Source organism: Giraffa tippelskirchi, chromosome 7 (genome assembly GCF_054371585.1).
Source record: "Giraffa tippelskirchi isolate mGirTip1 chromosome 7, T2T-mGirTip1v1.2.pri, whole genome shotgun sequence".
NCBI lineage: Eukaryota > Metazoa > Chordata > Mammalia > Artiodactyla > Giraffidae > Giraffa > Giraffa tippelskirchi.
The window spans coordinates 64,527,266-64,553,048 of record NC_137281.1 but is presented as its reverse complement, the minus strand read 5'-3'; the positions used below and the strand labels follow the sequence as shown (position 1 = coordinate 64,553,048).

The 25,783-nt window shown below is 55.1% G+C and overlaps 2 protein-coding genes and 2 long non-coding RNA genes across 4 annotated transcripts; 3 read left to right on the top strand and 1 right to left on the bottom strand.

The window, feature by feature from the left end:
- Positions 1-522: 522 nt before the first annotated feature.
- LOC145514050 (uncharacterized) lies at positions 523-10,150 on the bottom strand. The gene is made up of 2 exons (XR_014059822.1): positions 10,039-10,150; positions 523-2,510 (listed from the first exon to the last, which is right to left on the bottom strand). It is a non-coding gene; the product is annotated as an uncharacterized LOC145514050 (long non-coding RNA).
- LOC145514054 (uncharacterized) lies at positions 6,212-8,002 on the top strand. Its single transcript, XR_014059826.1, has 2 exons — positions 6,212-7,099; positions 7,350-8,002. It is a non-coding gene; the product is annotated as an uncharacterized LOC145514054 (long non-coding RNA).
- Positions 10,151-13,853: 3,703 nt separating the features above from the next.
- Positions 13,854-15,635, top strand: LOC145514038 (uncharacterized). Its single transcript, XM_081511121.1, has 3 exons — positions 13,854-14,023; positions 14,423-14,735; positions 14,986-15,635. Exons 1-3 carry the CDS (start codon positions 13,889-13,891, stop codon positions 15,612-15,614), a joined length of 1,077 nt encoding a protein of 358 aa, XP_081367247.1. The 5' UTR covers positions 13,854-13,888; the 3' UTR covers positions 15,615-15,635.
- A 2,578-nt stretch (positions 15,636-18,213) lies between these two features.
- LOC145514022 (uncharacterized) lies at positions 18,214-24,803 on the top strand. The gene is made up of 3 exons (XM_081511103.1): positions 18,214-21,665; positions 22,065-22,377; positions 22,628-24,803. Exons 1-3 carry the CDS (start codon positions 21,429-21,431, stop codon positions 23,254-23,256), a joined length of 1,179 nt encoding a protein of 392 aa, XP_081367229.1. The 5' UTR covers positions 18,214-21,428; the 3' UTR covers positions 23,257-24,803.
- The last annotated feature ends 980 nt before the right edge of the window (positions 24,804-25,783 follow it).

Here is a 25,783-nt window from a genome sequence, read left to right as displayed (position 1 = left end):
AGAGGAGGAGTCACCGCCTCGGCAGGGAGAGCCTGCCCTGGCTCCCGCGCAACACCCAGACGCCGACGATGACTCACTCGCCCCTGCAGGAAGAACGAGCCCCCGCTCTGGGCAGAGACCCAGAGCCCTTGCCGGAAACACCACGTCCAGGGGAGCGGTCGGCTCTGCAGCCTCCATCCCTGTCTGCTCACCGTGGACGCCGGCAACTCGGTCTGCCCCCAGGGGACATGGAGTTCCTTTCCCCTGAACTGCTTTGCATTTGGTTTGTTTCCACCTTTCTGGTGATGTTTTATTTTGTGTATGGTTTCCTGTATTTCTCTTGGTTAAGTTGGGATTAGTAAACTTTTTCATCATTGTTGCAATTTGGGAACACTGTTGTGTAACTCTGGTGATACTGTGTTACCATCCCACTTTGTAGTTTCAGACCCGTTCGATCTTTATGCCCCACCCCCCAACAAAGCCTGGATTCAAGGCAAGCACGCCCTGTTCATCCCTCCCCCCGATCCTGAACACAATTTCATCTTTTCTTTCTGCATTCCTTCCTATATTCTTGGTGTCCCCAATCAATGACTCTCAGTGAAATGACTGAAGGAGTTTTTTTCGGACTCTCCACCTACTGTAAGACTCCATTGGAGAGTTCTCATTTGTATGTCATTTGAACTAGCCTTTGATAGCTGAAAGGACGGTGTACGTCCTTTCAAGATATCATGTGCCAAACGAAGCCCTTTTGGCAAATGCCATCATTATCTCCAGGCAGGCATTGCTGTTTGAAGGGTGACATCTCAGCCAGAAGGCAGAGGCTGAGCTCCTCTTGTTGCACCAGCTCCCAAAAGAAGCCAAGAAAGGGAGCTGGAACAACAAACCACCCCAACGCCCAGGAAAGCGTTCTTCACGACAGAAGGCTAGAAAATGACCCAACAACCTTGTGGCCCAGAACCCCTCTAAAAAATCACTGTTCCATAAAAAAGAGAAACACATGGGAAGTTCCAAGGAGAGGCAATGCCCATGGCCAGTGTACTTTAGAGACGGCCTGACCGCTCCGGGGAAGACACGCACCGACGGAACCCCTTGGGAAACAGCAGTGATAGTCCTCACCGTCGTAAGGGTTTCCTCTGGGGACAACCTGCCCTGGGCACCACATGAGGGAGCAGACCGGCTTCTCTTCCTCTGCCCCCACACAATTCACTCATGAAGGCAGCTCAGGTGTTCTCATGCCCTGCCTGCCTGCCTGCCTGCCTGGCTCATCCGTGAGCTGTGCCCACCTCCAGGGCAGGACTCCACCTTCTCCTCTCTGTGTACCGTGAATCTGCACACAGTGGGCTTTCAGAACCTTAGGAGACTTGAGCCATTCCCACTGGAGCCAGAACCCTCCCCAGGAAGGAAAACAGCTGTGGAGTCATTTTGGCCCCAGCACTGGTTCCCAAACCCTGGCGGCTCCTACAGCCTCTACGGTGTGAAGAGGGAGGTCCCTTTTGACAGAGCTTTCCGGCTGTCAGATCTAAGCTGTTGTTTCCCTGTCAGCTGTGTCTCTTCCGTTGCAGCCAGGTGGGCCACGCTGCTCCAAAGGAGCTCACAAGCTGAGTTGCAAGGGAGGTATTGAGAGGACAGGGATGGCTACAACGTGCTGCAAACTGAGTGAGGGTCCCCACAATCCTCAGCAAAGGTCTGTGGTGTGCAAGTGGGGAGTAGAGGGCCCCCAAGTTCCAAAGGAAGGGAGGTACTCGGGAGCTAAAGCCCTTGGCTGCTGTGGTAGCACCTGCACATGGCAGCTCGTCCACAGTGCACTTCGAATGAGGTCATATGAGCGGGACTCTGGAAATGGCTCCGAAATCCAGAGAAAGGGGTCAGGGTATGTGGGAATCCGGCGGGGGTGGGGGGTGGATGAAGGAAGGTGTCCTTCCTCTCTCCAGTGCAATTTGGTTTGGTGAGTCTCAAAGCTACCAGATGGCACTTCCCAAGTCAGGCCCCCGCAGGAATCAGGGTGGGCTGCGTGCCTCGGGCCCTGCCACAGGGACAAGCCACACCACTGGCCTCCCTGAGCTCAAATGGCCGGATCTGGGGGTTCTGTCTGGGTGCACACCTCCTTGCTGTGGCCAAGTTCCCCCCTTCTCTGAGCACCAGCTTCATCCTCTCGAAGGAGGACATCGATTGCTACCTTGGCACGTTACTCTCTTCATCCTGTGAAGACTCATTAGGCTTATCCTACAATTACTAGCTGGCCCGAAGAGATATCTCCTGAATCCAGATTAAGCTGGAGTCTCCCAGGCTCATCTGGCATGTCTTCCCTGAAGTCTGCCAAAACCCACACCCTTGCATTTCCAGGGACTCCCCTTAGCCAGCTGGGCAGAAAACCCAGCATGCTTCAAACAAGCTGACAGACAAGCGGGAGAGGACTCACGGGCAGACGGCCTCCCTCAGGTCTCGGGTGGAGCTCTGGGACCACAGCAGCAACGGGCCATCCCAGCCCCTGGGCTCAGCAGCGCCCTCATTCTCAGGCCGGCGGCTCTGCCCTGAGGGGAGCAGGAAGGTCACCAACTGCCGCAGGCGGACCTCAAGCCCCTCCCACTGCTGGAGCCTGACCTCCCCCGGCCCCACCCCTTCCCCTACCCCAGCAGGACGAGAGCTCGTCTTCCCCTGGCTTCCAACGTGAGGCCCGGCCCTGGGCCCCGATTGGGCACTGCCCCAGTCCGGAGCCAATCACAGTGGCCAGGGAGGTGGAACGCACCAATTGGCCAGGGCCAGGTCGTGTGACCATGCTCCCCAGGAAACTCAAATATTACCAAGATTCCCTAACAAACCAATGAACAAAATTATCCAGTAAACGCAAACCGTACTTTTTAATGAGGCCAATGTCACAGGAAAAAAAAAAAAAATGCTTCACAATGAACTGCTCAAGGAAGCTACTAAATAAACTTTCAGAAAAGTTAAGTCGTTGTTTTTTTTTTTTTTAATAGGGTGACGGAGAGCTATACCTTTCCCATCTATGTGAATTTAGGTTTAAACTAGATTTCCCTTGGCTATTATATAAGACAAAAAACCCCACATCACCCCCTTTCACTCCCCCCACCCCCAAAAAGTGTTTTAGTCTATTGAGTTTTTGTGTCCTCAGTTGTGTCTGATTCACGGCAACTCACGAACTCTACACAGCCAGGCTCTTCCGTCCATGGAATTCAGGGCAATTTTTTTCTGTCACAGTAAATGCCCACCCTGGGTGATCCAAAGGCAAGGGCTCAGAGGCTCCTGAGAGACTAACTCCTTTCAGCTGAGCACAGAGCTGGCTCCTCACTGGGATGCCTGTGGCCTGGGGCTCCCAGAGGGAACAGCAGCACTCGCCCCACCGTGTGGTCACTGCTGCAAGTGCAGGCTGCTCCTCACTCCCCCTTGACAGTGTCCCTGAGGGCAGAACAGTGTGAATCTACTCAAGGTGGAAATGCAAACTCCGATGCAACCAAACTTCCCACAAGGTCTCCAAAACCACTCAGGAACAGGGAATTGGAAACTGCAGGGCATGACATGAATGGAGATGGAGACTTGACACCTTACACCGAGTTCACTTCCAGTTATCCCTAGACAAAGTTTCCATGAAAACTTGTCACAAATCTAGAAGAACAATGAGCAGAAACCGGACACGTGCTTTGAGTCTTCACACACAAAACTAAAAGGCAGTCCACAAAACAACCCAGAGAATACACTGGACTTTGCAAAATCAAAGGTATCTACCGTGGGAAAGACCTCATTACAAAAGCAAAAGACAGGTCATACATCGCGAGACGAATGAGTGGAAACACAAAGCTTCTCAAGGACGTGTCTCCAAACAGACAAAGAACACCAACACAACAAGCCTGTGAAAACTAGGGAAAGGTCTGAAGGGACGCCAGACTGAGGAAGACACACACAGAGTATCCCGGATGATGTCCAGCACTGAGGGCCTGAAGAAACAACAGTCTAGTTGCACTCCCTCAGGCCTGTGTGACCCTGGATGAGGCCTCTGTTTCCCGGTGGCTCTGAGAGATGGACAGGGAGGAAGGGGAAGAGAAATCACTTGCACTTCTAATACTCACAGCAAAGTCTTCCAATGAGAAGGGAATTATCACCCCCACTGACAATGCCATTCACTGAAGTGATACCCACGAGTCCATCTAACCCAGAAGGGAAGGAAGGACCTGTTCTCACAAAACGGCGAGAGATGGAAGAAAGAAGATCAAGCCCACACCAATCACTGGAAAGAGAAGCTGTGCTCAGGGCTTGAAAGAATTCCTATTGGGAAAATGATGTCACAGCCCCACAAGGCAATCCACAGCTTCGATGCTATTCCTCCCAAAATGCCAATGCATGTTCGCACCGAACAAAGAATTGCAAAAGGGGTTACGGAAACAGAAAAGAGCCTAAATTGTCAATACAATCCGACGAAAAAGCCCCGATACGGACGTCCAAGGTTGTGTGAAAGGAAATTAGACGACCAAACTAGGATCCTCAGGAGAGTATCGGAGAAGGCGATGGCGACCCACTCCAGTACTCTTGCCTGGAAAATGCCCTGGACGGAGGAGCCTGGTAGGCTGCAGGCCATGGGGTCGCGCAGAGTCAGACACGACTGAAGTGACTTAGCCGCAGCGGCAGCAGCAGGACAGTATGCTATTGGGAATACAACAACACACACAGATCCAGATCGATGGAATAAAGTTGAGGGTCCAGAAACAAACCCCGGCATCCAAGGTCAACTCATCTCTGACACAGAAGGGGAGAATATCCAAATGGGAACAAGAAAGCCTCTTCAATCAATGTCCATGGGAAAACCAGACAGCTACATCTGAAGAACGCTATTGGTTTTGATCTCACACCACCTCAATATCGGGGAAAAACCTCACCCTAAAGACTGATGTCATGAGATAGCTAGAAAGAAGCGTAGGTCAAAGGCTCCTGATCATCAGAGTCTCCTTGCCATTTGCTGGGCGGAGGTAGAAATGGGTCTCTTGAAGTAAGGGAAAGAGGGAAACCAAGTACACCAATGGGTTTCCATCCAATGGAACCTCTTCACAACAGAGAAGCTAAGCATTCACAAATGCAAAAGATAGGAAACGGAACATGAGAGACTCCTTGCAAGTGGTGTATCTGAGAAGGGGTTCATATGGAAAGAGACGAAGAATGCACAGCACTCAGATTCCAAGAAACACCACCACCACCCTTGACCCTTCCCCCATGACCAACTCCGACCTAAAGCCTTTCTCTCCCTCTAACCTATCCCTAAAACATAACCCTCATCTAATCATATACATGTGCATTCCTAGCATCCATCCATCCACACACGAGAGAGAAAGAGGAAGACACAGACTGAATCGAGAAAGGAAAAGAGAGGGACACAGCCAGAGAGAGACACGGAACCAAAGAGAGGAAAGGAGTCGATGGTCCAGACTTTTCATCAATCTGTCTCGAAGGTAGAAGCAATGACAGCGCCCATCCACCCCAGAAGGGGGAAACGGACGGAAGGTTTGGAGAGGAAAAGACAAGAACGCAGGGAGCCATTAGAAGCTCAGCCACCCGCAGAAGCCGAGCTGGGACACTTGAACAGAATCTCAATGGAAACAGAGGACCAGAAAGTTGGCTACTCTTTTCTATCAGAGAGGGAGACCTTCGAGTCTTCCTTTCGGTCCTCCAACTTGCATGCGGGGTCTCAAAACAGTCAGGAGGGGGAGTGCCTTTTCCTGGGTACCACGGCGCATCCAGGCCTCGTTCTGCCCCATTCTGTGCTGTGTCAGCCCTGGATGGAGTCTTTCTTTCTGAAGTCTCAGCGCACAAGCTCCACGTGATATCAGCCCCAGGTGGAAAGGCATGGAGCTGCTCGTAGGCCGACAGACCTAGGAAACAGATGGGGGAATGACCCCCACTCTGCAGATGGAGAGACCGGGGAAACCCTGAGGGGCATATGCTTGTCCAGGGCCACACCACTTATGAGAAGAAGGAGCCTGGTCTGAGAGCAGCGGGGTCCTCGGAGCTCAGGCCCTGGCTGCACCCAGGCCTCCCCAGGGCTGTGGGCTGGGCTGTGTGGCTGTCACTGTGCCTGCACATGGCCTAAGGGGGGTGGTCGAGCAGTCAGAAACCCAGAGATTCCCTTGCGAAGTTTTGGGGAAGGGACCTCAGCACGAACCCCAGGAAATGATGTCACCTGCCGGCAACAGAACCCAACAGAACCCGCAACCCGGGTATCCAGGCCTCCAGAGCGGAGAGGAGCCCCCAGCCAGATCACTTGCTGCCAGGATGTTCTGCTGTTTGCCCCTGCCCAGAGGCCGGGGCCTCAGGAGAGCTCACAGGCAGTGTGCGTGGGCACCCTGTCGACGTTGGCTCAGGGCACCCCCGAGAGGCCTCTGGCCCTTTGCCCGGAGAAACAGAAAGGTAACACGGGGAGCCCCAGGCGGGGCCAGGCCACCTCTCCCATGCCACCCGGAAACACCGGGTCCTTTGCCTGTGTGTGTGGATGCGGGTTTCTCGGGGTGTGTCTCCCTCAAGGAAGCCCAGGCGGATGTGGGGTCAGAAGCCTGCGGACAAGTTGTGTCCACACCCCAGGGGAGAGCAGGCTGGGTGGGATGGGGAGAGTGCGGGCAGCGCCGGCCGCCCAGGCTGACCTCACACCCTCAGGTGGGTCTCTTTCCTCCCGGGTGGGGATCTGAGCAGACACACGTCTCTGACCCTTCTGGGAAGAGAAGTTCGAGCAGGCAGAAGCAGCGGCTCCACTGGCCAGGCCCAGCTCGGAAAACTCCCAGCACGGCTGGCTGACGGTCACTGTCGTTGCAGAGCTTCCCACGTGATGAGGCCGAGGACGGGGACACCCCGTCCACCTCCCGGAGGGAGGGGTCGGAGCACCACCCCCCCGCCCGTGAGGCCCAGTGCAGGCTCCAGGTGAGCGTGCCCACGGAGGCATCAGCCCCACCGGGGGCGAAGCGGAGGCGGGGAAGGCCTGCTGCCGAGACACCGCCCAGGATACACCCGGCGGCCCAGTCTGAGGCTGCCACGGAGCTCAGCACACCCGGCTCCGACCCAGAGTCCCGAGAACCCCGGCCTCTGAGGCAGCAGGAGGACCTGGAGCCCAGCACGCCAGAGCACAGAGGTGAGGACGCTGGGGCTGGTGCACGGGAGTGTGTGGGGAGGGGGTGCTGAGCTACACACGGACGAGTCCCCGAAAGATGCTGCTGGGCCTGCAGCAAGCGCTGGCCTCACACCCCCACCCCCATCTTGCACACTTCAGTCCCAAAAGACATCCGACCCTGGGTATTCTTTGGGAATCTCTTGGAAGCTTTCTGTCCCGGGATACGCACATGCCAAGGCTGGCCTGTGGGCAAACTTTGCTTCTCCCCCAGCTCTAGCACTGGCCTCCAACTGGAACCAGGCTCTACTTCCCAGACCTGTCGCTACAGAGGTGGTGGCTCCAGGTGCAGGACCCAGGGATCCACCGAGGCCAGATGGAGAACCGAGACTTGTCCTCGCAGAGACACCAGGCCAGCTGGGTACTGGCCAGCACACCGGGCAGATCGGATCTCCGTGCCTGCAGGGCCCCCAGCCCCAGGCACTGATGTCCCACCCCCTCAGCCAGAACCTCCACCTCCACGTGCACCTGTACCTGCTCGGGCTTTGGCAGGAGAACCCGAGGCAGAGGAGGAGTCACCGCCTCGGCAGGGAGAGCCTGCCCTGGCTCCCGCGCAACACCCAGACGCCGACGATGACTCACTCGCCCCTGCAGGAAGAACGAGCCCCCGCTCTGGGCAGAGACCCAGAGCCCTTGCCGGAAACACCACGTCCAGGGGAGCGGTCGGCTCTGCAGCCTCCATCCCTGTCTGCTCACCGTGGACGCCGGCAACTCGGTCTGCCCCCAGGGGACATGGAGTTCCTTTCCCCTGAACTGCTTTGCATTTGGTTTGTTTCCACCTTTCTGGTGATGTTTTATTTTGTGTATGGTTTCCTGTATTTCTCTTGGTTAAGTTGGGATTAGTAAACTTTTTCATCATTGTTGCAATTTGGGAACACTGTTGTGTAACTCTGGTGATACTGTGTTACCATCCCACTTTGTAGTTTCAGACCCGTTCGATCTTTATGCCCCACCCCCCACCAAAGCCTGGATTCAAGGCAAGCACGCCCTGTTCATCCCTCCCCCCGATCCTGAACACAATTTCATCTTTTCTTTCTGCATTCCTTCCTATATTCTTGGTGTCCCCAATCAATGACTCTCAGTGAAATGACTGAAGGAGTTTTTTTCGGACTCTCCACCTACTGTAAGACTCCATTGGAGAGTTCTCATTTGTATGTCATTTGAACTAGCCTTTGATAGCTGAAAGGACGGTGTACGTCCTTTCAAGATATCATGTGCCAAACGAAGCCCTTTTGGCAAATGCCATCATTATCTCCAGGCAGGCATTGCTGTTTGAAGGGTGACATCTCAGCCAGAAGGCAGAGGCTGAGCTCCTCTTGTTGCACCAGCTCCCAAAAGAAGCCAAGAAAGGGAGCTGGAACAACAAACCACCCCAACGCCCAGGAAAGCGTTCTTCACGACAGAAGGCTAGAAAATGACCCAACAACCTTGTGGCCCAGAACCCCTCTAAAAAATCACTGTTCCATAAAAAAGAGAAACACATGGGAAGTTCCAAGGAGAGGCAATGCCCATGGCCAGTGTACTTTAGAGACGGCCTGACCGCTCCGGGGAAGACACGCACCGACGGAACCCCTTGGGAAACAGCAGTGATAGTCCTCACCGTCGTAAGGGTTTCCTCTGGGGACAACCTGCCCTGGGCACCACATGAGGGAGCAGACCGGCTTCTCTTCCTCTGCCCCCACACCATTCACTCATGAAGGCAGCTCAGGTGTTCTCATGCCCTGCCTGCCTGCCTGCCTGCCTGGCTCATCCGTGAGCTGTGCCCACCTCCAGGGCAGGACTCCACCTTCTCCTCTCTGTGTACCGTGAATCTGCACACAGTGGGCTTTCAGAACCTTAGGAGACTTGAGCCATTCCCACTGGAGCCAGAACCCTCCCCAGGAAGGAAAACAGCTGTGGAGTCATTTTGGCCCCAGCACTGGTTCCCAAACCCTGGCGGCTCCTACAGCCTCTACGGTGTGAAGAGGGAGGTCCCTTTTGACAGAGCTTTCCGGCTGTCAGATCTAAGCTGTTGTTTCCCTGTCAGCTGTGTCTCTTCCGTTGCAGCCAGGTGGGCCACGCTGCTCCAAAGGAGCTCACAAGCTGAGTTGCAAGGGAGGTATTGAGAGGACAGGGATGGCTACAACGTGCTGCAAACTGAGTGAGGGTCCCCACAATCCTCAGCAAAGGTCTGTGGTGTGCAAGTGGGGAGTAGAGGGCCCCCAAGTTCCAAAGGAAGGGAGGTACTCGGGAGCTAAAGCCCTTGGCTGCTGTGGTAGCAGCTGCAGATGGCAGCTCGTCCACAGTGCACTTCGAATGAGGTCATATGAGCGGGACTCTGGAAATGGCTCCGAAATCCAGAGAAAGGGGTCAGGGTATGTGGGAATCCGGCGGGGGTGGGGGGTGGATGAAGGAACGTGTCCTTCCTCTCTCCAGTGCAATTTGGTTTGGTGAGTCTCAAAGCTACCAGATGGCACTTCCCAAGTCAGGCCCCCGCAGGAATCAGGGTGGGCTGCGTGCCTCGGCCCCTGCCACAGGGACAAGCCACACCAGTGGCCTCCCTGAGCTCAAATGGCCGGATCTGGGGGTTCTGTCTGGGTGCACACCTCCTTGCTGTGGCCAGGTTCCCCCCTTCTCTGAGCACCAGCTTCATCCTCTCGAAGGAGGACATCGATTGCTACCTTGGCACGTTACTCTCTTCATCCTGTGAAGACTCATTAGGCTTATCCTACAATTACTAGCTGGCCCGAAGAGATATCTCCTGAATCCAGATTAAGCTGGAGTCTCCCAGGCTCATCTGGCATGTCTTCCCTGAAGTCTGCCAAAACCCACACCCTTGCATTTCCAGGGACTCCCCTTAGCCAGCTGGGCAGAAAACCCAGCATGCTTCAAACAAGCTGACAGACAAGCGGGAGAGGACTCACGGGCAGACGGCCTCCCTCAGGTCTCGGGTGGAGCTCTGGGACCACAGCAGCAACGGGCCATCCCAGGCCCTGGGCTCAGCAGCGCCCTCATTCTCAGGCCGGCGGCTCTGCCCTGAGGGGAGCAGGAAGGTCACCAACTGCCGCAGGCGGACCTCAAGCCCCTCCCACTGCTGGAGCCTGACCTCCCCCGGCCCCACCCCTTCCCCTACCCCAGCAGGACGAGAGCTCGTCTTCCCCTGGCTTCCAACGTGAGGCCCGGCCCTGGGCCCCGATTGGGCACTGCCCCAGTCCGGAGCCAATCACAGTGGCCAGGGAGGTGGAACGCACCGATTGGCCAGGGCCAGGTCATGTGACCATGCTCCCCAGGAAACTCAAATATTACCAAGATTCCCTAACAAACCAATGAACAAAATTATCCAGTAAACGCAAACCGTACTTTTTAATGAGGCCAATGTCACAGAAAAAAAAAAAATGCTTCACAATGAACTGCTCAAGGAAGCTACTAAATAAACTTTCAGAAAAGTTAAGTCGTTTTTTTTTTTTTTTTAATAGGGTGACGGAGAGCTATACCTTTCCCATCTATGTGAATTTAGGTTTAAACTAGATTTCACTTGGCTATTATATAAGACAAAAAACCCCACATCACCCCCTTTCACTCCCCCCACCCCCAAAAAGTGTTTTAGTCTATTGAGTTTTTGTGTCCTCAGTTGTGTCTGATTCACGGCAACTCACGAACTCTACACAGCCAGGCTCTTCCGTCCATGGAATTCAGGGCAATTTTTTTCTGTCACAGTAAATGCCCACCCTGGGTGATCCAAAGGCAAGGGCTCAGAGGCTCCTGAGAAACTAACTCCTTTCAGCTGAGCACAGAGCTGGCTCCTCACTGGGATGCCTGTGGCCTGGGGCTCCCAGAGGGGACAGCAGCACTCGCCCCACCGTGTGGTCACTGCTGCAAGTGCAGGCTGCTCCTCACTCCCCCTTGACAGTGTCCCTGAGGGCAGAACAGTGTGAATCTACTCAAGGTGGAAATGCAAACTCCGATGCAACCAAACTTCCCACAAGGTCTCCAAAACCACTCAGGAACAGGGAATTGGAAACTGCAGGGCATGACATGAATGGAGATGGAGACTTGACACCTTACACCGAGTTCACTTCCAGTTATCCCTAGACAAAGTTTCCATGAAAACTTGTCACAAATCTAGAAGAACAATGAGCAGAAACCGGACACGTGCTTTGAGTCTTCACACACAAAACTAAAAGGCAGTCCACAAAACAACCCAGAGAATACACTGGACTTTGCAAAATCAAAGGTATCTACCGTGGGAAAGACCTCATTACAAAAGCAAAAGACAGGTCATACATCGCGAGACGAATGAGTGGAAACACAAAGCTTCTCAAGGACGTGTCTCCAAACAGACAAAGAACACCAACACAACAAGCCTGTGAAAACTAGGGAAAGGTCTGAAGGGACGCCAGACTGAGGAAGACACACACAGAGTATCCCGGATGATGTCCAGCACTGAGGGCCTGAAGAAACAACAGTCTAGTTGCACTCCCTCAGGCCTGTGTGACCCTGGATGAGGCCTCTGTTTCCCGGTGGCTCTGAGAGATGGACAGGGAGGAAGGGGAAGAGAAATCACTTGCACTTCTGATACTCACAGCAAAGTCTTCCAATGAGAAGGGAATTATCACCCCCACTGACAATGCCATTCACTGAAGTGATACCCATGAGTCCATCTAACCCAGAAGGGAAGGAAGGACCTGTTCTCACAAAACGGCGAGAGATGGAAGAAAGAAGATCAAGCCCACACCAATCACTGTAAAGAGAAGCTGTGCTCAGGGCTTGAAAGAATTCCTATTGGGAAAATGATGTCACAGCCCCACAAGGCAATCCACAGCTTCGATGCTATTCCTCCCAAAATGCCAATGCATGTTCGCACCGAACAAAGAATTGCAAAAGGGGTTACGGAAACAGAAAAGAGCCTAAATTGTCAATACAATCCGACGAAAAAGCCCCGATACGGACGTCCAAGGTTGTGTGAAAGGAAATTAGACGACCAAACTAGGATCCTCAGGAGAGTATCGGAGAAGGCGATGGCGACCCACTCCAGTACTCTTGCCTGGAAAATGCCCTGGACGGAGGAGCCTGGTAGGCTGCAGGCCATGGGGTCGCGCAGAGTCAGACACGACTGAAGTGACTTAGCCGCAGCGGCAGCAGCAGGACAGTATGCTATTGGGAATACAACAACACACACAGATCCAGATCGATGGAATAAAGTTGAGGGTCCAGAAACAAACCCCGGCATCCAAGGTCAACTCATCTCTGACACAGAAGGGGAGAATATCCAAATGGGAACAAGAAAGCCTCTTCAATCAATGTCCATGGGAAAACCAGACAGCTACATCTGAAGAACGCTATTGGTTTTGATCTCACACCACCTCAATATCGGGGAAAAACCTCACCCTAAAGACTGATGTCATGAGATAGCTAGAAAGAAGCGTAGGTCAAAGGCTCCTGATCATCAGAGTCTCCTTGCCATTTGCTGGGCGGAGGTAGAAATGGGTCTCTTGAAGTAAGGGAAAGAGGGAAACCAAGTACACCAATGGGTTTCCATCCAATGGAACCTCTTCACAACAGAGAAGCTAAGCATTCACAAATGCAAAAGATAGGAAACGGAACATGAGAGACTCCTTGCAAGTGGTGTATCTGAGAAGGGGTTCATATGGAAAGAGACGAAGAATGCACAGCACTCAGATTCCAAGAAACACCACCACCACCCTTGACCCTTCCCCCATGACCAACTCCGACCTAAAGCCTTTCTCTCCCTCTAACCTATCCCTAAAACATAACCCTCATCTAATCATATACATGTGCATTCCTAGCATCCATCCATCCACACACGAGAGAGAAAGAGGAAGACACAGACTGAATCGAGAAAGGAAAAGAGAGGGACACAGCCAGAGAGAGACACGGAACCAAAGAGAGGAAAGGAGTCGATGGTCCAGACTTTTCATCAATCTGTCTCGAAGGTAGAAGCAATGACAGCGCCCATCCACCCCAGAAGGGGGAAACGGACGGAAGGTTTGGAGAGGAAAAGACAAGAACGCAGGGAGCCATTAGAAGCTCAGCCACCCGCAGAAGCCGAGCTGGGACACTTGAACAGAATCTCAATGGAAACAGAGGACCAGAAAGTTGGCTACTCTTTTCTATCAGAGAGGGAGACCTTCGAGTCTTCCTTTCGGTCCTCCAACTTGCATGCGGGGTCTCAAAACAGTCAGGAGGGGGAGTGCCTTTTCCTGGGTACCACGGCGCATCCAGGCCTCGTTCTGCCCCATTCTGTGCTGTGTCAGCCCTGGATGGAGTCTTTCTTTCTGAAGTCTCAGCGCACAAGCTCCACGTGATATCAGCCCCAGGTGGAAAGGCATGGAGCTGCTCGTAGGCCGACAGACCTAGGAAACAGATGGGGGAATGACCCCCACTCTGCAGATGGAGAGACCGGGGAAACCCTGAGGGGCATATGCTTGTCCAGGGCCACACCACTTATGAGAAGAAGGAGCCTGGTCTGAGAGCAGCGGGGTCCTCGGAGCTCAGGCCCTGGCTGCACCCAGGCCTCCCCAGGGCTGTGGGCTGGGCTGTGTGGCTGTCACTGTGCCTGCACATGGCCTAAAGGGGGTGGTCGAGCAGTCAGAAACCCAGAGATTCCCTTGCGAAGTTTTGGGGAAGGGACCTCAGCACGAACCCCAGGAAATGATGTCACCTGCCGGCAACAGAACCCAACAGAACCCGCAACCCGGGTATCCAGGCCTCCAGAGCGGAGAGGAGCCCCCAGCCAGATCACTTGCTGCCAGGATGTTCTGCTGTTTGCCCCTGCCCAGAGGCCGGGGCCTCAGGAGAGCTCACAGGCAGTGTGCGTGGGCACCCTGTCGACGTTGGCTCAGGGCACCCCCGAGAGGCCTCTGGCCCTTTGCCCGGAGAAACAGAAAGGTAACACGGGGAGCCCCAGGCGGGGCCAGGCCACCTCTCCCATGCCACCCGGAAACACCGGGTCCTTTGCCTGTGTGTGTGGATGCGGGTTTCTCGGGGTGTGTCTCCCTCAAGGAAGCCCAGGCGGATGTGGGGTCAGAAGCCTGCGGACAAGTTGTGTCCACACCCCAGGGGAGAGCAGGCTGGGTGGGATGGGGAGAGTGCGGGCAGCGCCGGCCGCCCAGGCTGACCTCACACCCTCAGGTGGGTCTCTTTCCTCCCGGGTGGGGATCTGAGCAGACACACGTCTCTGACCCTTCTGGGAAGAGAAGTTCGAGCAGGCAGAAGCAGCGGCTCCACTGGCCAGGCCCAGCTCGGAAAACTCCCAGCACGGCTGGCTGACGGTCACTGTCGTTGCAGAGCTTCCCACGTGATGAGGCCGAGGACGGGGACACCCCGTCCACCTCCCGGAGGGAGGGGTCGGAGCACCACCCCCCCGCCCGTGAGGCCCAGTGCAGGCTCCAGGTGAGCGTGCCCACGGAGGCATCAGCCCCACCGGGGGCGAAGCGGAGGCGGGGAAGGCCTGCTGCCGAGACACCGCCCAGGATACACCCGGCGGCCCAGTCTGAGGCTGCCACGGAGCTCAGCACACCCGGCTCCAACCCAGAGTCCCGAGAACCCCGGCCTCTGAGGCAGCAGGAGGACCTGGAGCCCAGCACGCCAGAGCACAGAGGTGAGGACGCTGGGGCTGGTGCACGGGAGTGTGTGGGGAGGGGGTGCTGAGGTACACACGGATGAGTCCCCGAAAGATGCTGCTGGGCCTGCAGCAAGCGCTGGCCTCACACCCCCACCCCCATCTTGCACACTTCAGTCCCAAAAGACATCCGACCCTGGGTATTCTTTGGGAATCTCTTGGAAGCTTTCTGTCCCGGGATACGCACATGCCAAGGCTGGCCTGTGGGCAAACTTTGCTTCTCCCCCAGCTCTAGCACTGGCCTCCAACTGGAACCAGGCTCTACTTCCCAGACCTGTCCCTACAGAGGTGGTGGCTCCAGGTGCAGGACCCAGGGATCCACCGAGGCCAGATGGAGAACCGAGACTTGCCCTCGCAGAGACACCAGGCCAGCTGGGTACTGGCCAGCACACCGGGCAGATCGGATCTCCGTGCCTGCAGGGCCCCCAGCCCCAGGCACTGATGTCCCACCCCCTCAGCCAGAACCTCCACCTCCACGTGCACCTGTACCTGCTCGGGCTTTGGCAGGAGAACCCGAGGCAGAGGAGGAGTCACCGCCTCGGCAGGGAGAGCCTGCCCTGGCTCCCGCGCAACACCCAGACGCCGACGATGACTCACTCGCCCCTGCAGGAAGAACGAGCCCCCGCTCTGGGCAGAGACCCAGAGCCCTTGCCGGAAACACCACGTCCAGGGGAGCGGTCGGCTCTGCAGCCTCCATCCCTGTCTGCTCACCGTGGACGCCGGCAACTCGGTCTGCCCCCAGGGGACATGGAGTTCCTTTCCCCTGAACTGCTTTGCATTTGGTTTGTTTCCACCTTTCTGGTGATGTTTTATTTTGTGTATGGTTTCCTGTATTTCTCTTGGTTAAGTTGGGATTAGTAAACTTTTTCATCATTGTTGCAATTTGGGAACACTGTTGTGTAACTCTGGTGATACTGTGTTACCATCCCAATTTGTAGTTTCAGACCCGTTCGATCTTTATGCCCCACCCCCCAACAAAGCCTGGATTCAAGGCAAGCACGCCCTGTTCATCCCTCCCCCCGATCCTGAACACAATTTCATCTTTTCTTTCTGCATTCCTTCCTATATTCTTGGTGTCCCCAATCAATGACTCTCAGTGAAATGACTGAAGGAGTTTTTTTCGGACTCTCCACCTACTGTAAGACTCCATTGGAGAGTTCTCATTTGTATGTCATTTGAACTAGCCTTTGATAGCTGAAAGGACGGTGTACGTCCTTTCAAGATATCATGTGCCAAACGAAGCCCTTTTGGCAAATGCCATCATTATCTCCAGGCAGGCATTGCTGTTTGAAGGGTGACATCTCAGCCAGAAGGCAGAGGCTGAGCTCCTCTTGTTGCACCAGCTCCCAAAAGAAGCCAAGAAAGGGAGCTGGAACAACAAACCACCCCAACGCCCAGGAAAGCGTTCTTCACGACAGAAGGCTAGAAAATGACCCAACAACCTTGTGGCCCAGAACCCCTCTAAAAAATCACTGTTCCATAAAAAAGAGAAACACATGGGAAGTTCCAAGGAGAGGCAATGCCCATGGCCAGTGTACTTTAGAGACGGCCTGACCGCTCCGGGGAAGACACGCACCGACGGAACCCCTTGGGAAACAGCAGTGATAGTCCTCACCGTCGTAAGGGTTTCCTCTGGGGACAACCTGCCCTGGGCACCACATGAGGGAGCAGACCGGCTTCTCTTCCTCTGCCCCCACACCATTCACTCATGAAGGCAGCTCAGGTGTTCTCATGCCCTGCCTGCCTGCCTGCCTGCCTGGCTCATCCGTGAGCTGTGCCCACCTCCAGGGCAGGACTCCACCTTCTCCTCTCTGTGTACCGTGAATCTGCACACAGTGGGCTTTCAGAACCTTAGGAGACTTGAGCCATTCCCACTGGAGCCAGAACCCTCCCCAGGAAGGAAAACAGCTGTGGAGTCATTTTGGCCCCAGCACTGGTTCCCAAACCCTGGCGGCTCCTACAGCCTCTACGGTGTGAAGAGGGAGGTCCCTTTTGACAGAGCTTTCCGGCTGTCAGATCTAAGCTGTTGTTTCCCTGTCAGCTGTGTCTCTTCCGTTGCAGCCAGGTGGGCCACGCTGCTCCAAAGGAGCTCACAAGCTGAGTTGCAAGGGAGGTATTGAGAGGACAGGGATGGCTACAACGTGCTGCAAACTGAGTGAGGGTCCCCACAATCCTCAGCAAAGGTCTGTGGTGTGCAAGTGGGGAGTAGAGGGCCCCCAAGTTCCAAAGGAAGGGAGGTACTCGGGAGCTAAAGCCCTTGGCTGCTGTGGTAGCAGCTGCACATGGCAGCTCGTCCACAGTGCACTTCGAATGAGGTCATATGAGCGGGACTCTGGAAATGGCTCCGAAATCCAGAGAAAGGGGTCAGGGTATGTGGGAATCCGGCGGGGGTGGGGGGTGGATGAAGGAAGGTGTCCTTCCTCTCTCCAGTGCAATTTGGTTTGGTGAGTCTCAAAGCTACCAGATGGCACTTCCCAAGTCAGGCCCCCGCAGGAATCAGGGTGGGCTGCGTGCCTCGGCCCCTGCCACAGGGACAAGCCACACCAGTGGCCTCCCTGAGCTCAAATGGCCGGATCTGGGGGTTCTGTCTGGGTGCACACCTCCTTGCTGTGGCCAAGTTCCCCCCTTCTCTGAGCACCAGCTTCATCCTCTCGAAGGAGGACATCGATTGCTACCTTGGCACGTTACTCTCTTCATCCTGTGAAGACTCATTAGGCTTATCCTACAATTACTAGCTGGCCCGAAGAGATATCTCCTGAATCCAGATTAAGCTGGAGTCTCCCAGGCTCATCTGGCATGTCTTCCCTGAAGTCTGCCAAAACCCACACCCTTGCATTTCCAGGGACTCCCCTTAGCCAGCTGGGCAGAAAACCCAGCATGCTTCAAACAAGCTGACAGACAAGCGGGAGAGGACTCACGGGCAGACGGCCTCCCTCAGGTCTCGGGTGGAGCTCTGGGACCACAGCAGCAACGGGCCATCCCAGCCCCTGGGCTCAGCAGCGCCCTCATTCTCAGGCCGGCGGCTCTGCCCTGAGGGGAGCAGGAAGGTCACCAACTGCCGCAGGCGGACCTCAAGCCCCTCCCACTGCTGGAGCCTGACCTCCCCCGGCCCCACCCCTTCCCCTACCCCAGCAGGACGAGAGCTCGTCTTCCCCTGGCTTCCAACGTGAGGCCCGGCCCTGGGCCCCGATTGGGCACTGCCCCAGTCCGGAGCCAATCACAGTGGCCAGGGAGGTGGAACGCACCGATTGGCCAGGGCCAGGTCATGTGACCATGCTCCCCAGGAAACTCAGATATTACCAAGATTCCCTAACAAACCAATGAACAAAATTATCCAGTAAACGCAAACCGTACTTTTTAATGAGGCCAATGTCACAGAAAAAAAAAAAAAAAGCTTCACAATGAACTGCTCAAGGAAGCTACTAAATAAACTTTCAGAAAAGTTAAGTCGTTTTTTTTTTTTTTTTTTTTAATAGGGTGACGGAGAGCTATACCTTTCCCATCTATGTGAATTTAGTTTTAAACTAGATTTCCCTTGGCTATTATATAAGACAAAAAACCCCACATCACCCCCTTTCACTCCCCCCACCCCCAAAAAGTGTTTTAGTCTATTGAGTTTTTGTGTCCTCAGTTGTGTCTGATTCACGGCAACTCACGAACTCTACACAGCCAGGCTCTTCCGTCCATGGAATTCAGGGCAATTTTTTTCTGTCACAATAAATGCCCACCCTGGGTGATCCAAAGGCAAGGGCTCAGAGGCTCCTGAGAGACTAACTCCTTTCAGCTGAGCACAGAGCTGGCTCCTCACTGGGATGCCTGTGGCCTGGGGCTCCCAGAGGGAACAGCAGCACTCGCCCCACCGTGTGGTCACTGCTGCAAGTGCAGGCTGCTCCTCACTCCCCCTTGACAGTGTCCCTGAGGGCAGAACAGTGTGAATCTACTCAAGGTGGAAATGCAAACTCCGATGCAACCAAACTTCCCACAAGGTCTCCAAAACCACTCAGGAACAGGGAATTGGAAACTGCAGGGCATGACATGAATGGAGATGGAGACTTGACACCTTACACCGAGTTCACTTCCAGTTATCCCTAGACAAAGTTTCCATGAAAACTTGTCACAAATCTAGAAGAACAATGAGCAGAAACCGGACACGTGCTTTGAGTCTTCACACACAAAACTAAAAGGCAGTCCACAAAACAACCCAGAGAATACAGTGGACTTTGCAAAATCAAAGATATCTACCGTGGGAAAGACCTCATTACAAAAGCAAAAGACAGGTCATACATCGCGAGACGAATGAGTGGAAACACAAAGCTTCTCAAGGACGTGTCTCCAAACAGACAAAGAACACCAACACAACAAGCCTGTGAAAACTAGGGAAAGGTCTGAAGGGACGCCAGACTGAGGAAGACACACACAGAGTATCCCGGATGATGTCCAGCACTGAGGGCCTGAAGAAACAACAGTCTAGTTGCACTCCCTCAGGCCTGTGTGACCCTGGATGAGGCCTCTGTTTCCCGGTGGCTCTGAGAGATGGACAGGGAGGAAGGGGAAGAGAAATCACTTGCACTTCTAATACTCACCGCAAAGTCTTCCAATGAGAAGGGAATTATCACCCCCACTGACAATGCCATTCACTGAAGTGATACCCACGAGTCCATCTAACCCAGAAGGGAAGGAAGGACCTGTTCTCACAAAACGGCGAGAGATGGAAGAAAGAAGATCAAGCCCACACCAATCACTGGAAAGAGAAGCTGTGCTCAGGGCTTGAAAGAATTCCTATTGGGAAAATGATGTCACAGCCCCACAAGGCAATCCACAGCTTCGATGCTATTCCTCCCAAAATGCCAATGCATGTTCGCACCGAACAAAGAATTGCAAAAGGGGTTACGGAAACAGAAAAGAGCCTAAATTGTCAATACAATCCGACGAAAAAGCCCCGATACGGACGTCCAAGGTTGTGTGAAAGGAAATTAGACGACCAAACTAGGATCCTCAGGAGAGTATCGGAGAAGGCGATGGCGACCCACTCCAGTACTCTTGCCTGGAAAATGCCCTGGACGGAGGAGCCTGGTAGGCTGCAGGCCATGGGGTCGCGCAGAGTCAGACACGACTGAAGTGACTTAGCCGCAGCGGCAGCAGCAGGACAGTATGCTATTGGGAATACAACAACACACACAGATCCAGATCGATGGAATAAAGTTGAGGGTCCAGAAACAAACCCCGGCATCCAAGGTCAACTCATCTCTGACACAGAAGGGGAGAATATCCAAATGGGAACAAGAAAGCCTCTTCAATCAATGTCCATGGGAAAACCAGACAGCTACATCTGAAGAACGCTATTGGTTTTGATCTCACACCACCTCAATATCGGGGAAAAACCTCACCCTAAAGACTGATGTCATGAGATAGCTAGAAAGAAGCGTAGGTCAAAGGCTCCTGATCATCAGAGTCTCCTTGCCATTTGCTGGGCGGAGGTAGAAATGGGTCTCTTCAAGTAAGGGAAAGAGGGAAACCAAGTACACCAATGGGTTTCCATCCAATGGAACCTCTTCACAACAGAGAAGCTAAGCATTCACAAATGCAAAAGATAGGAAACGGAACATGAGAGACTCCTTGCAAGTGGTGTATCTGAGAAGGGGTTCATATGGAAAGAGACGAAGAATGCACAGCACTCAGATTCCAAGAAACACCACCACCACCCTTGACCCTTCCCCCATGACCAACTCCGACCTAAAGCCTTTCTCTCCCTCTAACCTATCCCTAAAACATAACCCTCATCTAATCATATACATGTGCATTCCTAGCATCCATCCATCCACACACGAGAGAGAAAGAGGAAGACACAGACTGAATCGAGAAAGGAAAAGAGAGGGACACAGCCAGAGAGAGACACGGAACCAAAGAGAGGAAAGGAGTCGATGGTCCAGACTTTTCATCAATCTGTCTCGAAGGTAGAAGCAATGACAGCGCCCATCCACCCCAGAAGGGGGAAACGGACGGAAGGTTTGGAGAGGAAAAGACAAGAACGCAGGGAGCCATTAGAAGCTCAGCCACCCGCAGAAGCCGAGCTGGGACACTTGAACAGAATCTCAATGGAAACAGAGGACCAGAAAGTTGGCTACTCTTTTCTATCAGAGAGGGAGACCTTCGAGTCTTCCTTTCGGTCCTCCAACTTGCATGCGGGGTCTCAAAACAGTCAGGAGGGGGAGTGCCTTTTCCTGGGTACCACGGCGCATCCAGGCCTCGTTCTGCCCCATTCTGTGCTGTGTCAGCCCTGGATGGAGTCTTTCTTTCTGAAGTCTCAGCGCACAAGCTCCACGTGATATCAGCCCCAGGTGGAAAGGCATGGAGCTGCTCGTAGGCCGACAGACCTAGGAAACAGATGGGAGAATGACCCCCACTCTGCAGATGGAGAGACCGGGGAAACCCTGAGGGGCATATGCTTGTCCAGGGCCACACCACTTATGAGAAGAAGGAGCCTGGTCTGAGAGCAGCGGGGTCCTCGGAGCTCAGGCCCTGGCTGCACCCAGGCCTCCCCAGGGCTGTGGGCTGGGCTGTGTGGCTGTCACTGTGCCTGCACATGGCCTAAGGGGGGTGGTCGAGCAGTCAGAAACCCAGAGATTCCCTTGCGAAGTTTTGGGGAAGGGACCTCAGCACGAACCCCAGGAAATGATGTCACCTGCCGGCAACAGAACCCAACAGAACCCGCAACCCGGGTATCCAGGCCTCCAGAGCGGAGAGGAGCCCCCAGCCAGATCACTTGCTGCCAGGATGTTCTGCTGCTTGCCCCTGCCCAGAGGCCGGGGCCTCAGGAGAGCTCACAGGCAGTGTGCGTGGGCACCCTGTCGACGTTGGCTCAGGGCACCCCCGAGAGGCCTCTGGCCCTTTGCCCGGAGAAACAGAAAGGTAACACGGGGAGCCCCAGGCGGGGCCAGGCCACCTCTCCCATGCCACCCGGAAACACCGGGTCCTTTGCCTGTGTGTGTGGATGCGGGTTTCTCGGGGTGTGTCTCCCTCAAGGAAGCCCAGGCGGATGTGGGGTCAGAAGCCTGCGGACAAGTTGTGTCCACACCCCAGGGGAGAGCAGGCTGGGTGGGATGGGGAGAGTGCGGGCAGCGCCGGCCGCCCAGGCTGACCTCACACCCTCAGGTGGGTCTCTTTCCTCCCGGGTGGGGATCTGAGCAGACACGCGTCTCTGACCCTTCTGGGAAGAGAAGTTCGAGCAGGCAGAAGCAGCGGCTCCACTGGCCAGGCCCAGCTCGGAAAACTCCCAGCACGGCTGGCTGACGGTCACTGTCGTTGCAGAGCTTCCCACGTGATGAGGCCGAGGACGGGGACACCCCGTCCACCTCCCGGAGGGAGGGGTCGGAGCACCACCCCCCCGCCCGTGAGGCCCATTGCAGGCTCCAGGTGAGCGTGCCCACGGAGGCATCAGCCCCACCGGGGGCGAAGCGGAGGCGGGGAAGGCCTGCTGCCGAGACACCGCCCAGGATACACCCGGCGGCCCAGTCTGAGGCTGCCACGGAGCTCAGCACACCCGGCTCTGACCCAGAGTCCCGAGAAGCCCGGCCTCTGAGGCAGCAGGAGGACCTGGAGCCCAGCACGCCAGAGCACAGAGGTGAGGACGCTGGGGCTGGTGCACGGGAGTGTGTGGGGAGAGGGTGCTGAGCTACACACGGACGAGTCCCCGAAAGATGCTGCTGGGCCTGCAGCAAGCGCTGGCCTCACACCCCCACCCCCATCTTGCACACTTCAGTCCCAAAAGACATCCGACCCTGGGTATTCTTTGGGAATCTCTTGGAAGCTTTCTGTCCCGGGATACGCACATGCCAAGGCTGGCCTGTGGGCAAACTTTGCTTCTCCCCCAGCTCTAGCACTGGCCTCCAACTGGAACCAGGCTCTACTTCCCAGACCTGTCCCTACAGAGGTGGTGGCTCCAGGTGCAGGACCCAGGGATCCACCGAGGCCAGATGGAGAACCGAGACTTGCCCTCGCAGAGACACCAGGCCAGCTGGGTACTGGCCAGCACACCGGGCAGATCGGATCTCCGTGCCTGCAGGGCCCCCAGCCCCAGGCACTGATGTCCCACCCCCTCAGCCAGAACCTCCACCTCCACGTGCACCTGTACCTGCTCGGGCTTTGGCAGGAGAACCCGAGGCAGAGGAGGAGTCACCGCCTCGGCAGGGAGAGCCTGCCCTGGCTCCCGCGCAACACCCAGACGCCGACGATGACTCACTCGCCCCTGCAGGAAGAACGAGCCCCCGCTCTGCGCAGAGACCCAGAGCCCTTGCCGGAAACACCACGTCCAGGGGAGCGGTCGGCTCTGCAGCCTCCATCCCTGTCTGCTCACCGTGGACGCCGGCAACTCGGTCTGCCCCCAGGGGACATGGAGTTCCTTTCCCCTGAACTGCTTTGCATTTGGTTTGTTTCCACCTTTCTGGTGATGTTTTATTTTGTGTATGGTTTCCTGTATTTCTCTTGGTTAAGTTGGGATTAGTAAACTTTTTCATCATTGTTGCAATTTGGGAACACTGTTGTGTAACTCTGGTGATACTGTGTTACCATCCCACTTTGTAGTTTCAGACCCGTTCGATCTTTATGCCCCACCCCCCAACAAAGCCTGGATTCAAGGCAAGCACGCCCTGTTCATCCCTCCCCCCGATCCTGAACACAATTTCATCTTTTCTTTCTGCATTCCTTCCTATATTCTTGGTGTCCCCAATCAATGACTCTCAGTGAAATGACTGAAGGAGTTTTTTTCGGACTCTCCACCTACTGTAAGACTCCATTGGAGAGTTCTCATTTGTATGTCATTTGAACTAGCCTTTGATAGCTGAAAGGACGGTGTACGTCCTTTCAAGATATCATGTGCCAAACGAAGCCCTTTTGGCAAATGCCATCATTATCTCCAGGCAGGCATTGCTGTTTGAAGGGTGACATCTCAGCCAGAAGGCAGAGGCTGAGCTCCTCTTGTTGCACCAGCTCCCAAAAGAAGCCAAGAAAGGGAGCTGGAACAACAAACCACCCCAACGCCCAGGAAAGCGTTCTTCACGACAGAAGGCTAGAAAATGACCCAACAACCTTGTGGCCCAGAACCCCTCTAAAAAATCACTGTTCCATAAAAAAGAGAAACACATGGGAAGTTCCAAGGAGAGGCAATGCCCATGGCCAGTGTACTTTAGAGACAGCCTGACCGCTCCGGGGAAGACACGCACCGACGGAACCCCTTGGGAAACAGCAGTGATAGTCCTCACCGTCGTAAGGGTTTCCTCTGGGGACAACCTGCCCTGGGCACCACATGAGGGAGCAGACCGGCTTCTCTTCCTCTGCCCCCACACCATTCACTCATGAAGGCAGCTCAGGTGTTCTCATGCCCTGCCTGCCTGCCTGCCTGCCTGGCTCATCCGTGAGCTGTGCCCACCTCCAGGGCAGGACTCCACCTTCTCCTCTCTGTGTACCGTGAATCTGCACACAGTGGGCTTTCAGAACCTTAGGAGACTTGAGCCATTCCCACTGGAGCCAGAACCCTCCCCAGGAAGGAAAACAGCTGTGGAGTCATTTTGGCCCCAGCACTGGTTCCCAAACCCTGGCGGCTCCTACAGCCTCTACGGTGTGAAGAGGGAGGTCCCTTTTGACAGAGCTTTCCGGCTGTCAGATCTAAGCTGTTGTTTCCCTGTCAGCTGTGTCTCTTCCGTTGCAGCCAGGTGGGCCACGCTGCTCCAAAGGAGCTCACAAGCTGAGTTGCAAGGGAGGTATTGAGAGGACAGGGATGGCTACAACGTGCTGCAAACTGAGTGAGGGTCCCCACAATCCTCAGCAAAGGTCTGTGGTGTGCAAGTGGGGAGTAGAGGGCCCCCAAGTTCCAAAGGAAGGGAGGTACTCGGGAGCTAAAGCCCTTGGCTGCTGTGGTAGCAGCTGCACATGGCAGCTCGTCCACAGTGCACTTCGAATGAGGTCATATGAGCGGGACTCTGGAAATGGCTCCGAAATCCAGAGAAAGGGGTCAGGGTATGTGGGAATCCGGCGGGGGTGGGGGGTGGATGAAGGAAGGTGTCCTTCCTCTCTCCAGTGCAATTTGGTTTGGTGAGTCTCAAAGCTACCAGATGGCACTTCCCAAGTCAGGCCCCCGCAGGAATCAGGGTGGGCTGCGTGCCTCGGCCCCTGCCACAGGGACAAGCCACACCAGTGGCCTCCCTGAGCTCAAATGGCCGGATCTGGGGGTTCTGTCTGGGTGCACACCTCCTTGCTGTGGCCAAGTTCCCCCCTTCTCTGAGCACCAGCTTCATCCTCTCGAAGGAGGACATCGATTGCTACCTTGGCACGTTACTCTCTTCATCCTGTGAAGACTCATTAGGCTTATCCTACAATTACTAGCTGGCCCGAAGAGATATCTCCTGAATCCAGATTAAGCTGGAGTCTCCCAGGCTCATCTGGCATGTCTTCCCTGAAGTCTGCCAAAACCCACACCCTTGCATTTCCAGGGACTCCCCTTAGCCAGCTGGGCAGAAAACCCAGCATGCTTCAAACAAGCTGACAGACAAGCGGGAGAGGACTCACGGGCAGACGGCCTCCCTCAGGTCTCGGGTGGAGCTCTGGGACCACAGCAGCAACGGGCCATCCCAGCCCCTGGGCTCAGCAGCGCCCTCATTCTCAGGCCGGCGGCTCTGCCCTGAGGGGAGCAGGAAGGTCACCAACTGCCGCAGGCGGACCTCAAGCCCCTCCCACTGCTGGAGCCTGACCTCCCCCGGCCCCACCCCTTCCCCTACCCCAGCAGGACGAGAGCTCGTCTTCCCCTGGCTTCCAACGTGAGGCCCGGCCCTGGGCCCCGATTGGGCACTGCCCCAGTCCGGAGCCAATCACAGTGGCCAGGGAGGTGGAACGCACCGATTGGCCAGGGCCAGGTCATGTGACCATGCTCCCCAGGAAACTCAAATATTACCAAGATTCCCTAACAAACCAATGAACAAAATTATCCAGTAAACGCAAACCGTACTTTTTAATGAGGCCAATGTCACAGAAAAAAA

Bases quoted from the DNA above. Each gene is read 5' to 3' on its own strand.
- LOC145514022 (XM_081511103.1), top strand. From the start codon at position 21,429: ATGATGTCACCTGCCGGCAACAGAACCCAACAGAACCCGCAACCCGGG. The intron at 21,666-22,064 runs GTAACACGGGGA...CTGTCGTTGCAG, and splicing joins TTGCCCGGAGAAACAGAAAG to AGCTTCCCACGTGATGAGGC. The intron at 22,378-22,627 runs GTGAGGACGCTG...CTTCTCCCCCAG, and splicing joins CAGCACGCCAGAGCACAGAG to CTCTAGCACTGGCCTCCAAC.
- LOC145514038 (XM_081511121.1), top strand. From the start codon at position 13,889: ATGTTCTGCTGTTTGCCCCTGCCCAGAGGCCGGGGCCTCAGGAGAGCT. The intron at 14,024-14,422 runs GTAACACGGGGA...CTGTCGTTGCAG, and splicing joins TTGCCCGGAGAAACAGAAAG to AGCTTCCCACGTGATGAGGC. The intron at 14,736-14,985 runs GTGAGGACGCTG...CTTCTCCCCCAG, and splicing joins CAGCACGCCAGAGCACAGAG to CTCTAGCACTGGCCTCCAAC.